Source organism: Marmota marmota, unplaced genomic scaffold (assembly GCF_001458135.2).
Source record: "Marmota marmota marmota unplaced genomic scaffold, marMar, whole genome shotgun sequence".
NCBI classification, from domain to species: domain Eukaryota; kingdom Metazoa; phylum Chordata; class Mammalia; order Rodentia; family Sciuridae; genus Marmota; species Marmota marmota.
In genome coordinates, this window is record NW_026000020.1 from 4,000,268 (window position 1) to 4,017,499 (window position 17,232).

At 42.6% G+C, this 17,232-nt stretch overlaps 1 protein-coding gene across 2 annotated transcripts in view; it reads left to right on the top strand.

Annotated features, from left to right (window-relative positions):
- Lonrf2 (LON peptidase N-terminal domain and ring finger 2) overlaps positions 1 to 17,232 on the top strand; it is a 51,595-nt gene that overhangs the window by 13,428 nt on the left and 20,935 nt on the right. For both annotated transcript variants that reach the window (XM_048810258.1, XM_015499677.2), the window contains exons 3-9: positions 5,355 to 5,477; positions 8,057 to 8,209; positions 8,912 to 9,113; positions 9,473 to 9,572; positions 9,841 to 9,955; positions 13,878 to 13,999; positions 15,087 to 15,245. In XM_048810258.1, the coding sequence (XP_048666215.1) occupies positions 5,355 to 5,477; positions 8,057 to 8,209; positions 8,912 to 9,113; positions 9,473 to 9,572; positions 9,841 to 9,955; positions 13,878 to 13,999; positions 15,087 to 15,245 (974 nt within the window). The remainder of the gene's footprint in view (positions 1 to 5,354; positions 5,478 to 8,056; positions 8,210 to 8,911; positions 9,114 to 9,472; positions 9,573 to 9,840; positions 9,956 to 13,877; positions 14,000 to 15,086; positions 15,246 to 17,232) is intronic.

Genomic DNA, 17,232 nt, shown 5'->3' on the forward strand with positions numbered 1-17,232 from the left:
TTTATTTTTATGTGGTGCTGAGGATCGAACCCAGTGCCTCATGCATGCTAGGCGAGCGCGCTACCACTTGAGCCACAACCCCGGCCCCTTGTCGTCGCTTTTGAAATGGCTGTTCTCCCAGAGAACTCAGACTTGTGATGTAATGAGTGGACAGTTACGGGGTGTTAGGCACGGTTGATGCTGGAGGTAGGATGGGTCACCGTCAGCACAGTCATGGTATTCAGACAGTGGAGAAAGAAGCCAGGTGGATAGGAACCTGAAAACAGACTCTTGGTGGCGGTTAGTTGCCACTAGTGTCTTAGACGTTTTGGTGCAGGGATAAGGATGAAGAGGCGGCCATGGATGTGCATCCCTTATTGTTTTACCTCCCAAGGGACCCACGTAAAATGACAGTAGAGGGAAAGGATGATTTACCTACTTCTGGGAACCACAAAAAAATGTAGACGTCATGTGAGCACAGAAGAGAGAAAAATTATAAAAATTGGACTGGGAAAAAAAAGAATATTGTAAAGTATCCAAACAGCAGGAGAATTGAGTCTCAAAGACTTTTGAGTATGGAAGGGGTAAGAAATTGTGATTTCATGGCTTTTTGGCTTTTCGGCTGTAGCTGCAGCTAGAAGACAACAGTGGACAAGCTCTGAACATTACCACCTAAAACTATCAGAGTTCTGGGGACTTCAAGGTCAGTACTTCATCTGGAAATGCCTGGTGGAACAGGGGAAAAGGAAGTGGAAAGGGGGAAATTTTCTTAGCAAAACAACTGTGCAAGTGAGATAGATTCAAAATATAAATATGACTCACAGCTAAATTGCGCATGCATGTGAGAGGTGCAGAGGGCACAGCAAAAAAGCCAGAGTGACAGGGTCCCCCTTCCCATGTTCAGTGAGTGTCTTAAATGAGGAGTAACACACAGCTCAGGCAAGACAAAGACTGAAATGTCAGTAAAGAACTCAAATCTGCCAGAATAGCTAGAAATTAGGGAAACTCCTACAAGAAGAGAGAAAAAAAAAAAAAAAATCTCAGAATGGCTAAGTTCCAACTCTGGCCAAATCCTGGTTGATTGCCCAATTTCCTAGACATAGGGGAGGAATGAACTGCAAGCCTTAAAAAGGAGCAGGGGAAAGTCAGAACAGAGCAGAGAGAGAGAAGCCACACCGTGGGAACATAGAGTTTGTGTGGGAATCCAGAAAATTTAATCGCCCTTTGTGACAACCCAGTAACACTCAGAAGAAATGACAAAGTGCAGAAGTTGTTGATACAACATAGATACAATGTCCAGTTTCAACTAAAAAATGTTTGACACAAAAAGAAACAGGAAAGTGTTGACTTAAGATAAAAGCCAATAAAAATTAAGTGGGCCCAGATATTGTATTTACCTAGAAACAGCTTTTACAGATTGAGTATCCCTTATCCAAAATGCTTGGTACCAGAATTGTTTCCGATTTTGGATATCTTCCAATTTTAGAATATTATCATATACATAATGAAGTATCTTGAGGATGGGACCCAAAGTGTAAACTCAAAATTAATTTTATATATTCCTTATGGATACAGCGTGAAGGTAATTTTATATAAGATTTTAAATGACTCTATACACAAAGCAGAGTTGCACGGTGTGGAATTTTCTACCTGTGGCATCATATCAGTGCTGAAAAACTTTGTCAGCATTTTATTGGAGCATTTTCAATTTAAAATTTTTTGTTAGGGATGTTTACTCTGTATAAATGAGATCAAAGAGTCAAATGAAATTATATCGAAAGAGTAGAAGGAAAATATATTTTTATAAAACAGCAATTTCAGTGGGGAAATTGAACCATTAAAAAAAAAAAGGAAATTCTAAAGATGAAAATTATGGATTCTGAAATTCAAAGTTGCTGGACAGGCTCAAAAGCACATCATACATGACAACTGTATCAATGAAAATGAGGGTAAATACATGGAAATTTCCCAGTCCAAAGAACCGAAAAGGGAGGGAAAAGAGTAAAGAAGAATGGAAAGAATCTCAGAAGCCTGTGGGTCAATGTCAAGTGTGTAGTTCATGTGCACCTGGAACCCCCAGGGGAAAAGAGAGGCAATGGCAGGGAAAAAGTTCAAAGAAATAATGGCTAAAAACTTTCCAGATTTAGTGAGAATTGTTAATTTCCGAGCCAGCAAGATAAGCATGAACTCCAAGCAAGATAAACTCAAATGATAATCAAGCTGCTGTGCAGTAAGGCAAATATTAAAAGAAAGTCTTGGAAGCATCAAGAGAAAACTGACATGAGATGAGAATAATGGCACAAGAGAAATAACCAGACTGATGGTTGACATCTCATTTGAAACCATGGAAACCATTTGACATTGGAAAAGCAAATTCAAAGTAGAAAGAAAAAAAAAAAAGTCAGACTGCCTTCTACCAGAAATTCATCTTAGATGCAAAGAAACAAATAGACTTAAAAGGCTCCAAAAATATATCATGCAAACACAAAAAGTACAAAGATGAGATAACTGTATTAGTAACAAAGGGTACTACTAGAGACGTAAAGTAATATTTTAGAGAAACTTTACAATAAGAGGATCAATACAACAATTATATATGTACACACACACACACACATGAAATAACAGGGCATCAGAAAATTTTAAATCTTAGATAAGTACACAATCAGAGTTAAGTGAATTTAATATACTTTGGCCAGTATTGATATCCTCACTAAATCGAAATTTTAGTTAATGTAGATAAAATCTGAATGGCGTTATCTACCCTTTTAACCTAATTGATGTTTGTAGAACGTTACACTCAGTTGCAGTCTGCATGTGCCTTGTAATGCTTATGGAATCCCAGTGCTAGTTAAAAAAAAAAAGTATCAGTAAATTTCAAAGCATCGAAATCTTAAAGAGAATGCTCTCTGAAAACAGAATTAAAGAGCAATTTTATCGTTTTATTTTATTTCAAAAATAAAACATCTAGGAGATCCTTAAACATCTTCAACTTACTTCTGAATCTGTGGGACCAAACAGAAATAAAAGGGAAAGGAGTAAACAATTAAACACAAATGATGATAACATTGAATTTCTGAAATGCAGCTAAAGCCATTCTTAGGGGGGAAGTTTATAATATTAGTGCTTCTTAAAGAAGAAGAAAGTTCTCAAAGCAGTGATCTAATCTTCCACGTTAAGAAAGTAGGAGAAGAGGAAGGAAATAAATGTAAGAAGAGAAATCAATAAAAAGGACTCAGAAAACACACATCATTAAAAAAAGAAAAAAGCCCCAATGGTAAATTGGTAATCAAATTTTAAAACTCTTGGCCTTTCAAAAGATACTATTAGAAAAGTGAAAAGGCAAACAAAGATAGACAGAAATATATGCAAGGCATTTATTTGATAAAGGAGTTGATTTTAGTAAATACAAAGAAATTTTACCAATTTAGTAATAATTCAGATAATCCAATTTTAAATAATGGGCAAGGTATTTAAGCAGATCCTTTACCAAAAAAGACATATGAATATAAAATAAATACATGAAAAAATGCCCTGCATTATTAGTCATCAGAGAAATGCAAATTAGAACCTCAGTGACATATTATTGTAGACCCACTAGACAGGTTTAAGTTAACAAGACTGACCACACTAAACGTGGCCAAGGAAGTCCACCAACCAAATTCTTATACATCACTAGTGGGAATACAAAATTATCCAGTTGGTTTTGAAAGGTTTAGTAGATTTTTTTTAATATTTATTTTTTAGGTGTAGATGGACACAACACAATGCCTTTATTTTATGTGGTGCTGAGGATCGAACCCGGGTCCTGCCCATGCGAGGTGAGCGCTCTACGGCTGAGCCACAATCCCAGCCCCAGATTTGTTTGTTTTTGATACCAGGAATTTAACCCAGGGGTGCTTAACAACTGAGCCACATCCCCAGCCCTTTTTTGTATTTTTGATTTTGAGACAGGGTCTTGCTCAGTCGCTTAGGATCTCACTAAGTTGCTGAGACTGGCTTTGAACTTGCAATCCTTTTGCCTCAGCCTCCTGAGCCACTGGGCAGATTTTTTTTTTTTTTTTAAGTTAAGCATACTCTTCCTGTGAGACCTATCAATCTTACAAATATTTTCCCAAGAGAGTTAAAAAAAAAAAAAAAAAAAAAACGAACACAAAGACGTGCAAATGTTCATAGCAGCTTAATTCATATTAGCCAAAGACTACAAAAATAAACCAAATATCTATCAACATGCAACTAAACAAATCATGGTACATCCATACAGTGGAATACTGCTTAGCTGGACAGAAAAAATGATATGTGGATCTACATAGCAACACGGTTGGTCTCAGAAGGGCCACAGCAAGTCACGAAAGGCACACAAAAGACAGCATTGTGGTTCCATTCGTGTGAAATACTCAAAAACGCAAAACTAGAGTGACAGGTCAGTGGCTACTAGGTCTGTCCAGGGGAGGGGACCCACTGCAGATGGCAGGAGAGAATGCTGGGGGTGATGGAAATGTGCTGTCTGACGAGTGTTAATGGTTCTACAACCACACACATTTATCAAAACTTGTCACATTGAGCATTTAAGATTGGTGGGGTTTACTGACTATAAAATCGTCCCTCAGGGAAAGTGTGACAGGAAGTATAAACAAGAGTAAGCTCATAAACAGAGAGAATGGGGAATATTTCTGGAATAAGGGAATTCAACAGATTTCTTTTTCAAACATGGATGAGTGTATGAAAGAGCTGAGGACATTCCAGTTCAGACGGAAGCTGAGCTCACGGCATGGGAGGAGCTCTGGAAAGGAGCTAGGTGTTGAGGATGGGAGTGAGTATGGAGGTTCGCCTCGGTGTCTGATCACCCTGTCACACAGGGCAGTAGCGGCACACACATTACAGGGCCTTCTCACCCAGAGAATCTAGACAGACCACGGGGGAAGAAAGCCTGGCTGCCCGAAGTCCCTGAATAAGGGCCCTGACATCCTGCTCTTGGGGCTTCTAGCCCCAGAATCCTCCTCAGTAGATGTCAGCCGTGTAGACCAGGCACCTTCCAGCAACGAAGTTGAGGAGCAAGAAGCTCTCACCAGCTCAGTAGCAATATTACATTAATGAAAAATAAAATTAAAAAAAAAAAAAACTAACAGAGACCAGTTGTCTCGTAGCATGTCCATTAGAACTGCTGTAAGCAGCAAATTCCAAATATGGTGATTCTTGTGTTCTGATTGTAAATTGTATTTATGAGACATTGCAGTTTGCCAGATTTCCAAGGTGGGTTTGTGAAATGGAAACAAGTCATTCTAACAATTTTTTTGCAGAGCTGTCTGTATTCAAATGTGTGTACTCATGCTGGTTGTGTTGTATACGTCTGCTCTGTCTCTTGGTCCATGCAGGGGCACCACATAAAAGCTCAGGCTCTTTGTGCACTGGGAAGAAGTGAGGAAGTGTTGAAGGAATATCTCTACTGCCTTGCTTTAAATCCTGATTGTAGCACAATGAAGAAAGAGGCACAGAAGGTATGAGTTCTGATAAGTGAGTTTCTCTTGGAAGTCCTGTCTGTAGCCTTGGGTCCATGCTGGGTGACCCTTGCATTTGAAATAAACCAGAAGGTGTAATTCCAAATGTTCTGGACAATGTGATTAGAAACATAGTAATAATGATGATGAGGCTCGTGCATCTGGCAGCTTCTAATTAGATGTTCCATTTATTGGGACGATGTACGGTGTGCTTGCGTAGTGTTGCAATGACGGCCCACGGGAGATGAGGCTAGGTGACCATTTGGAGCCGGGGAGGCAAAGTGCTGTTTCCTAGAATTTCCAATTTCAAGTACCACAACTTGCACAGAAGTCCTATGAAGACATCCTGAGATATGTAAAATAGACCAGTTCAGCTCCAGAGGTTGGCCTGTAATTTCTAGCTCTGCCTCACCAGCATAATGCAGGAGTACGTGCTCTTCTGCTTGTCTCCGAGCACACTTTAGGTAGGAATCCACGCTGTTAACAGCCTGCACACTGGTGCCCTGGCCTTTACTTAGCACCTCCAGGGCCTGAGAGTTTTTGTTCGATGTCAGCCTGTCTCTATTTTTAACACTCCTGGGAACATCGACCATGTATTTACCCTGTAGTTTCTACCTAGCAGTTCTGGTTTTGTTTTCTGGAGCAACATAAAATAAATCAGTTCTTCTTTCAATAGCTCAGACCACTCTAGATATTTGAGAAGAGCTATTTTCTTTGCCCTAAATCATTCTTTGAACCAAGCCTCCTTTACTCTTAGAACAAGGTCACAAGGGTTTCCTCCTGGATGTGTTCTGACGTTCTCCAGATTTGAGCATGCACACAGGACAGGGACAGGGGGTGAGGCATATTTGTTTTTAGCCTGACAGCATCCCCATTGGCTCCTATGAGAAATGCAGGAAGCCACAAGGATCTAGGTCTGTGGTTTTCTTTTTATAAGAACTTTCTAGAAACATTTTTATCTGTTTTTCCAAGGGCAGTCGAGTGGTGTTTGTTCATCCCGTTCAGTTTTCACTTGCTGGGTTCTGACCGTTGTTCTAACTTGTCAGAATGATGTTCAATCTTGAGTTGGCTGTTTCAGCTACCCCTGCCAGCTGTCTCCCACCTGCAGATGTCATCAGAAGCTTGAAGCTTGTCTTCTCCCTGCTGATCCTTACACAAGCAAGGCAGAGATGGCAGCCTGAGCGCAGTGAGATGAAGCATGCTCACAGAGCTCCCGGAGCCAGAACTCGGTCTTTGGACCCTGATCTTCCCATTGCTTTTTCAGACGTGGGGGTTTGCCCTGTGGGCACACCATGGTGGGGGATGTCAAAAGAGCATTAGCCCATCGATGCCCGTGAAATATATTCACACCCCTGGCAGGTCTGCTGAAGCCACTCAGGGCCAGGTAGGACCCGAGGCCTTGCTGAGGATGCAGCTGCTCTCTGCTAAGACATTATGTTAGCTTTTTGTCACTGGGACCTGAATATCTGACAAAAACAACTTAGAGGAGCAGAAGCCTATTTTGGTTTATGGTTTCAGAGGTCTCCATCCATGTTCCACGGACTCCATTGCTCTGGGCCTAGGTATGGGCAGCACATCATGGAAGAAAGTTGCTCAGCTCTGGCATCCAGGAAACAGAGAGAGGAGAGAGAGAGAGAGAGAGAGAGAGAGAGAGAGAGAAAAGCGCCAGGGTCAGCTATAATCCCCAAGGCCATGCCCCCCAGTGACCTACTTCCTATAGCCATACCTCATCTGCCTACAGTTAACACCCAGGAGTCCCTCCATTCAGCTACCAGTGGATTCATCCATTGGCAATTACTCTGCTAATTATTTGCCTAAAAGCCCCGCCTGCACCCTGCTGCATTGGGGACTGTGCTTTCAACACAGGAGTTTTTGAGGGACATTTCAGATCTGGACCATAACAGAAGTCGTCGATTCTGGTGCACTCGCCTTGTAACATGAAGAACTTTGGGAGGGGGCTTTGTTTAGGTTGCATTCGCTTGTCTTTCTTCCCTGAAGCCATTGGATTCAGCTGAGATCACAGGGTTTGGCAGAACCACGAGGTGTCACTCAGAATGCCTAACCGGCAGCCCCTGCCCTCTCCTTCCCCAGTGCTAGCCCCTGGCTCATGAGCCGGAGTGATGGCCCTCTACCTCCCCTGCTTTCCCAGCTGCTCTAGTGGTTCTGTCATAAATAGAGCTGTCGTCTATTTATGTCTCAGTCCCATAGCTGGTCACAGCTTAGATTAACATGCGACCCCTCGGAAGCCCCTCTACTGCATTTTTCTCTTATCTGTGAGAGTTTTAGGGGAGTTTTTATGTAGTAGGGGTATGTAAGGACCAGACAAAAGGAAGTTATGATCTCATATTTTATCATTTGTAAGGCTAGAATGGAGAAGGATTAGAAGCTGAAATGCTTGAAACATGGTGATTTCAAAAACGTTTGAATTTTAAAAGGTTGACCAGGAATAAGGTAATGATTTCTTTTTAACATTCTAGGCCTGTTTGGCTGCACTGTTCCTTTGAATCTTTAAAACGTGTTACGTATATTTCTAGAAGTATTTTACAGTACTTCTCTCTCTCTCCTTGGCAATTTTATAGGCAGTGTGTGAGGTGTTTTTTCCACCTTCAGAAAACGTACGTCAGCACACCAAGGCTTGCATCCAAAGCAGAGCAAAGGCTCAGTGTCGTGGCCGGAAAAACAAGCCGCTGCCACCACAGTCCGCAGAAGGTGGTAACTCAGGGAGTCCTGAGGTAGGAAGCTCATGTCCATCAGATTCCCGATTAGACACCGCACAGGGTGTTTGGACGTCGCGGCGTCACACTGGTTAGAAGTGTTTCATGGGAGGCTGAGGCAGGAGGATGGCAAGTTCAAAGCCAGCCTCAGCAATTTAGTGAGGCCCTGAGCAACTCAGTGAGACCCTGTCTCTAAATGTTAAAAGGGCTGGGGATGTGGCTGAGTGGTTCAGCACCCCTGGTATCAAAAAAAAAAAAGTTTCACGAAAGCAGCGTAGCTCTTCAACCCAAGAGTTGACACTTTTAAATGTCAACAAAAATAATGAAAGCGATTGAAGATTGAACGGAAGAAACTCTGCAAAAACTTTCAAACAACCAAAACACCAGGAGACCTGAGCCTGGGGTTATTTTGGTTTGGAGCAAAGAAAGCAGAGGGATGATTTGAATATGTGATATATGATTTATTTATCTTATGTGTATATGTTATATACATGTAAACGAAGAGTGGTGTTCATTCATTGGGCCTCAAAGAAACTATCCTGTATTTTACCATAAAAGTGCAAAGATCCTCTTATTAGTTGATAAATGAAACTGATTTTGAAGGGATAGTCTCAACTCTCGTTTTCCAAAGGGTTCTAAGACAGATTCCTGCATGATTTATTCCTTCTATGCTATGATATCGTGAATATTTAGGATTCTTTTTTTTCCCTATTTAACCAGAATGCATCTGAGAAAACTGATGTATTTCGAAATGCCAATTCTTCGGTCTTGTATTTTATACTGGGTCTACACTTTGAAGAGGACAAGAAAACATTAGAAAGCTTACTGCCAGAGAAACCCAGCACGGGCTTAAAGAGACAGCATCCGGATGATACGGAGGATGCCCGTGAACTTAGTGCCCCTGGAAAAATTCCTAAGAAAGGTCGGTAGGCTGTGTTCTCATCATGTTATATAATCCAAAACGGTAGGGCATTAGTTTTTGATTAATTCTACACTGGTAAAATTAACAATGAAATGATTATCTGCTCTGAGGTGTAGTACATTTTTAGATGGCAAGGCCTTTGTAGTCCAAAATAGCCAGAAAACTTAGGTATAATTTTAACATTCGTTCATGCTTACAGTGCAGATAAATGATTGCTGTCTACTAACTAGACAGAAACATTCCTGCCCGGCATGGTTGGTTACATTGATGTCATACATCGTGTCCAGGGGAGATACTCCCAGAGGATGCTGTTGTTCAGATGTTTAGGGTTTTAATGAAACCGTTTTTAAATTTTTCAGATGCAGATGCCTCACCTGAAAATAATGTGAACTCTAAGACAGGAGAAGGTCCAGAGCTCCCGATTGATGTGACTGACTTTGAGTGTGCCCTTTGCATGAGGTAGGATGGTGTAGAATCTATGTCATTCTCTAAACAATTCAGCCTCCCAAAGTCTTACACCAAAATGCAGTAGGCTGTTTTACTAAGGAAATGATTTTTACTTAACTCACGATTGATTTGTTTTTCTAAAAACTCAATGCAGAAGATGGAAATGGGCGTATATGACCTCCAGAACATTAAAGGAACTGCATGGGGCTCCCTTCTAAAACAGACGGTTGGAATGTCTCTTTTGGATGGTTCTGCTGAAAACCCCCGTGTTTCTTTCCAGGTTGCTCTTTGAGCCTGTCACCACGCCCTGTGGACATACATTCTGCCTCAAATGCCTCGAGCGCTGCCTTGACCATGCCCCACACTGTCCGCTGTGCAAGGACAAGCTTTCGGAGGTAGGTACAGTTTGTGAAACGCAAGGCTGCTTCTCCTCCCGTCCTTTGGTAGATCCATTTCCCGTCCCGCTTTGCTCCTACCTAAAGAACGTCAGATGTTTCTAATCAGTGACATGACATTTTTTCACCTCTTTGATTAATCAAAAAAAATGCAAGGAAGGGTTAGATGTAGAAACAGCTCGATTTCAAGGCAATTTTCAGGCAGAAATTACAGTTGGCAGAGACTGAACAGGATAGCTAACATCTCTGAGCCCCCATGGCATGCTCACTAAATGGTCAGGATAAGATCGTGAGCCCTTGGCGCGTGCGGGCGTGCTCTGCCCGGCCTCCTCACGAGAGTTCAGTGTGGGGGGAAGAACTGATGGTTTCTGACTGTTCCTCAGTCCCTTAGTGCCCTCACCATCTGTCAATTGTCATAGTCTTTGGTTGGAAATCAAAACCAGCAACACTTAAAGAGTCTACAGGGAAGCTGTTTAATGATATTTAACCCAACAGAAGCTATTAAATCCATTTACATTAGGAATGGGAGCAAACGGAGAGTATCTCAAAGCTGACGGTCTCCTGATCGCATCCTTAAAGAGTGACTCTAATCATTGTGTCCGATGGTGGTCCTCAGGGAGCCACTGCTCTACATGGAGCACGTTATTTACCCGCTTGGGGTGGCAAAGGGACTAAGAATAGAATATTTGCCGTTATTGCTTCCCAGAGATTTTTACATGCATTTTTAGGTAGGATAAAGTTTTGCTTTTGTCTTTCATAGACGTCCAGATTCTCTATTTTTTTCCTCTCTCCCTCTCTTCTTCTCCCCACCCACTCTTATTTGGGATGGAACCCAGGATCTCACACATGTTAAGCGTATACGTTTTACAACTGAGCTTGACACCCAGCCCCCAAAATTCATTTTTTAAAACCTGACATGATAAGAGTAGATATTATACTGAAGCCAATTTTTAGATAATTGCAACCTTTTAATTTACTGCCAAAACTTGTTAAAATGTTATAATTGAAACCTTTCTAAATCATATATACATACTTTGTTAAATTGCATGCATACTAAATCCAAATCCCTCAGGGTTCTCGTTATGAATAGCAATCATTGTACCATGCACAGTGTGTCATGGCGCTAGGTACGTTGAGTCTACATGAAAGGTTCCTTAGGTGGGTCCCTTGAAGTCCTCCCCCTGGGATTGCTGTCTCTTCCAGTGAACAGAAGCATTTGCCCTGATGACTTATTGGACCCCTTCTTCCCTGAGCTGGGAGCCTGGTGTCCTGGTATCATGAGAGTGAAATGTATACCTCTGTGGCCACCACTTGTAGCATAGACCTTTATTATCTCCACATTTAACACTGCCTTGTAGGGGCCTGTGTGAAGTAGTGCCTGGAGATTGGAACTAAAATGTAAGCTCCTTAAGGACAGAGACTTTGTCTTGTCTTGTCTTTTCTTTTGAACTCAGGTGCACTCAATCACTGAGCCACATACCCAGCCTTTTTTTATACTTTATTTAGAGACAGGGTCTCACTGAGTTGCTTAGTGCCTTGATAAGTTGCCAAGGCTGGCTTTGAACTTGAGATCCTCCTCCCTTAGCCTCCCAAACTGCTGGGATTACTGGTGTGCATCACCTTGCCGGGAAGAGACTTTGTCTTTCTTTTTTTGCACCATATTTCCAGAGACCCAGACATATATTAGAGCCTCAGAAATCTTTGTTGAATGTGTGAATGAGTGGTTATATGCAGCTATCCAGATATCCAGTGTTCCAGAAATTAGAATATAATACCCAAACTAGAATTTAAAATCATAATCTGATCTTTTTTCAAAGCAGAGGTCACTGCCTGAGCTCTGACTTCCTTGCATGAATTATTATAAAAATGAATCATCTGTGATATATACGGCTCTGCAGAAGTTTTGGTTAACGTAGTACCAAGTAAAGCAAATTTTATCCCATTATTCTTCAATAAAAGGATATCACAGACTACTAGCTTATAAAATGTGAATTATGAAACACTTATGTCCTTCATAATGACGGGTCTGTGAGTTAAGTGGAACTGGTTTCTCCCAGTTCCCAGGTCGTGGTAGTGCTCAGTTGGTCATCTCTGGAGGTTGAGCTCCTAGTTCACGGTCAGTTATGGAAACTCAGCTCATTTCACCCAAGGCAACAGGGACCGAGTGGTGTGTCTGGGACTGTCCGGGACTTAGGGTGTTTGCCCCAGTCTGGCTGGGCACAATCAGGAGCCACTTGTCAAAAGAAACTAACTTTATTTTTAGAACCACACACGCCAAACAAAACAGCCTCTCAGGAAAAACCCTCAGAGCCTCAACTGCCACCACCAGCTTTCCACAAGCCTCTCTCTCCCACACCAGCTTCTCTCCACCTCCCCCAATCCTCCTGCTCTTGAGGCCGATTGGCTGGGTCACGTGGGCGGAGCCAAAAAAGTCCCCCAATGAGCAGCTCCGTGGTCTGAAAGGGCAGGGAAACAGCCCAATGAGCATCACCGCAGAGGAGCCAATCAGCTAGATGTTGCTGGGGCCGCTGTGAGCCAATCATCAGCAGGCAGCTGGAAGTTTGCTGGCAGCTGGAAGTTTGCTGGGGCCCCTTCGGCTGTGGCTCTCAACAGGTGTTAGCAGTCTGTGGAGCCAGCCCACGTCCAGATATGCAGTTAGTTACTAAAGAGCGAGCAGAGCACCGCCTGCCAGGCCTGGGCCTTTGCTGTGCCGCGAGGCCCTGCACTAGCCCCTTCACCTTGCTGAGACCGGCTGCTTCAGTGCAGCAGGGAGAACACCTGGGAGAACGCACCTGGTTTCTCTGAGGCTCCTGGAGTCGTACCTGGTGTGTACGAGGGTGCTGGCGGAAAGAGCTGTGGGCTTTCTGCGCATTTGCCTGAAGTGAAGCAGTGCAGCGTATGTGCCCATCACAGGGCGACAGCTGCTGAGTCACACAGTGACCCTCCAGCCCACTGACCCTGGCACTCTCTTACTCATCGCCACCTGCCTTCCCTTTACGGCCAGCTCCAGCTCTTCCGTCCCTCACTCCTCTCCCCATTCAGATTAAGCCGACTCTTCGCCTTTTGCGTGAGTCCTAATGAGGAACACGCCGGGGCTGGAGAACCTTGGGAAGATTGGGAATGGGGGTGGTGATGGTCTGGATGTGAGGAGTCCCCCAAAAGCTCACATGTGAGATCAGGCAAGAAGGTTTGGAGGAGAAATGATTGGGTTATAGCCTAAGCCTAATCAGTAGTGAATCCCTGGTGGGACTAACTGAGGTGGTGGGGTGGGATTGGGGTGTGGCTGTGGGCATATATTTGCATCTGGAGAGTGGAGCTTCTCGGCTCCCTGATGTGAGCTGCTTCCCTCTGCCACACTCTCCCACCATGATGCTCTGCGTCACCTGGAGCCCCGAGGAATGGAGCCGCCTTCTGTGGACTAAGACCTCTGAAACCAGGAGCCCTCAAATAAACATATCCTGCTTACAGTTGTCCTGGTCAGATCCTTTAGTCACAGCAGTGAAAAGCTGACTAAAACAGAGGTTGAATTCTCAGTCTTCATTTGGATTCAGAACTTTAGGAGACGTTCCTAATATTTTTCTCAAGTAACTTCAGTTTTCCATTTTCCAAGATGATGCTTATTTCATATTTTTCTTTCCCCAACATATCACCCTCTCCTTCCTTTTTTCTCATTAACATGGTTTTTGATTGACAGTGTAGATGCCATTGAATTGGAGGTGCCTTGTTCTTCCTGTAGTCTACCTATCTCTGTCCTATTCCTACATGGAGAGGCTACCTCTGCCCTATCACAGGCTGACCCAATGTCCTTTCTGTCTTCCCAGAGACTCTATCCTTCCCCTTCCCTACTGACCTTCAGACATGGATGGTTTGGTCCTCTAGAATTAATTAACATTTGGTATCATTTAACTTTTTTCCCCTACAGTTGTTGGCAAGCAGAAATTTTAATATAACTATTCTGGCTGAAGAATTAATATTCCAATATTTATCGGATGAATTGACGGATAGGAAGAGGATTTATGATGAAGAAATGTTGGAACTATCACAGTAAGTACTCATGCTATATCTACCTGCTTTTAAATTTAGATTAAAGAAAAACATGCTTGTTACCCTCAGCCTTGCCTTGGATTCTGGTTGGTTGGTTGGTGGCAGAGAAGTTTCTTGGTCTATAAATGGGATGGATGCTAATTGCAAAATATTTGTGGAAATATATTGCAAGGAATTATAAGAAAAATTATGTAGTAATACAAAATATTGTAGTAATTCTGTAGCACGAAATTATGTAGTTGCTTTTGTATCTAAAGAAATATGACACTGAATTTTTCCAAAGTGAAAAGACAAAGTTCATAGAACAAGAAGATAGTAAAGATCTTACCATTCTTACACCCTCCTATTTAAAACTCATTGCTTTTGACTACTATCTAGTTTTTGCTTTGATTAGAATTTTTTTTTTTTTTGTACTGGGAATTGAACCCATGACCACTTAACCACTGAGCCACATCCCTAGCCCTTTTTATACTTATTTAAAGACAGGGTCTCAATGAGTTGCTTAGAGCCTTGCTAAATTGCTGAGGCTGACTTTGAGCTCATGGTCCTCCTGCCTCAGCCTCTTGAGCCACTGGGATTACAGGCGTGTGCTACTGTGCCTGCCTGATTTTTATTTTAATTTTTTAAACTAGGACTTGAACCCAGGGGCGCTTAACCACTGAGCCACATCCCCAGCACTTTTTATTTTTATTTTGAGACACAGTCTCACTAAGTTGCTTAGGGCCTCACTGAGTTTATGAGACTGTCCTTGAACTTGTAATCCTCTTGCCTCAGCCTCTGGGATTATAGGTGTGTGCCACTGTGCCTGCTGATTAGTACTTTTTTGGAGTAGTCAAAAGCTTTAACTCTTCCAAATAAATTAATAATAATGCATCATGTTATCTCTCATCAATTAAGTAAGCCAGACTTGTCAGGACACTGAATGAGCAGAGAACTTTCTCACACTGTGCACTGTGGCTTCTGTTTCCCACTTAACACTGAAGGGTTTGTTTTCAAGATGAGAGGACCAGGATCAAGTGCTGTTTGGTAACCAGTCCACCCTTGTCTTTCTCGCACATCTCAGTTAACATTTCCCCTTGCTCTGCAGTCTGACCAGGGACGTGCCCATCTTCGTGTGTGCCATGGCCTTCCCCACAGTCCCCTGCCCGCTCCATGTCTTTGAGCCCCGCTATCGGCTTATGATAAGAAGATGTATGGAAACTGGCACCAAACGATTCGGCATGTGTCTGTCTGCTGAGCATGCCGGGTAAGAATGGTCAACATTCCAGTGGTCCTGATTAAGGGCATGCTGTGTCTTCGTGTTATTAGACAACAGTCTAAAAATCTCCAGTGACTCCCATTATACCAGAGAGTGTGAGTTCACGGCCATCCACAATGTGAGCTCACCCTTTCCACCTCACCCTGCTACTCTCAGCCATTGCACTTGCTACTCCATGTCCACGTTGCTGGCCCTTCTCTGACAGCTCGTGCTTCCATACCACCAGGTCTAGAAAAGTGGATGCATCCTCCATGAATATCGTTTCTGTTTCCACAGCTGTAAAAACGTGCAGTTAAAGACCCCACGGCACTTGGTTTTACTTCTCCGTCTTTCACGTCAGCTGTCTAGGGAGGAAATGACAAGCTGGAGGATGTGACAAGACAGCAGGCTGCTCCCTCTGTGGACTGATTTGGAGACCAAGGTCTCTTCTTATCCCTTAGGGACTTGCCGGCTCTGCATGAGTGTGGTGAGGCCACCACATCCAGGTGCTCTCTGGTAGAAGAGGCACATCTGCTTTTGGGGGATGGAACCCAGGGCCACTTTACCACTGAGCCTCATCCCTAGCCCTTTGTTTTTTATTATTCTGAGACAGTGTCTCACTGAGTTGCTTACAGCCTTACTAAGTTGTTTAGGCTGGCCTTGTGCTTGCAACCCTCCTGCCTCAGCCTCCCGAGTCACTGGGATTACAGGCGTGTGCCACCATACCCCATACCACATGCACTCTTAAAGGATTCTGAGGGAAAAGGGCCATCTCATTTATGCTCATACCTGTTGTGAAAGAAGTTGGGAAACATAGTCTACCCCTGGGCCCAGGAAGAAGGGGACAAAGGATTTTTTAAGACCACACACAAGTTTCCACCATCAATACTTACAGATGAATCTTTTCTTTTTAAATGGAGTTTTTACTTAATTTGTTTATTTTTATGTGGTGCTAAGGATCGAACCCAGGGCCACACACATGCCAGTCAAGCGCTCTACCACTGAGCCACAACCCCAGCCCCAGATGAATCTTTTTTAAAAAATACACATAGGACTTTTGTGGAGAAATTCTAAAAGTTTATTGAAGTATGTTTAAGAAGCTCTAAATAAATGGAGAGAAATACCATGTTCATGGATGCAAAGACTCAGATTGGTCTATAAATCCAAAGTAATTCCAGCCAGCATCCTAGAAAGGTTTTTGCTTGTTTTGTTTTGTTTTTTTTATCATGAACTTGCTCAAACTGTTTTAGAATCACTGTGGGAAAACAGAAGACCAAGCAAGATCAGATAGTTTTGAAGAAACCAATGAGCAGATGAGAATACATTCCTGTAATATCAACTTGATAAGCCACAGTAGACCAAGGAAACAATGACAGAGACAGATCAGCTCATATGTGGACTCCAGAGTGACATATAGTTTTGTAAAAACAAACAAAACAAAAAAGGAGGGAGAGGACGAACTATTCATTAAAAGGTGCCCATAAAATTAGTAGGTAATGGGTAGTCCAAACAGGGCAACAAAAATCTCTTCTCTACCGTTCACCCTATAACTATAAACATCAAACACACTCATGTTCTTAATGTGAAAAGCAAGATATAAAAAGCTTTAAGAGAAAATATTCGGAACTAACTTTACAGTTAGGACAAGGGGAAGATGTTTATATAAAGGCTTGCGGGTACATAGCACAGAAGTGGTTAATTAGTATATATTAAAATTTGCTCCATCGAAAGTCAAGGAAAGCAAAGTAAAAAAGCTGCAGGAATTCCACCAAGAATATGGAATATGAAAAGAATGTTATTCCACCCAAACAACAAGAGGAACCCAGATAAACTACTCAACTTATGTTCCTTGAATCCGTCAGCAGAGATTGCTCAGGGTGACCAAGAAGGGAGACAGGTCCCTCCAGGGGAAGAGGGGAAAAGCAGGAGGTGACACAGTGTGTGATAAGTGTTCAGCTAATTTTTTTCTTTTCTTTTTTTTTTTTTTTTTTTGGGT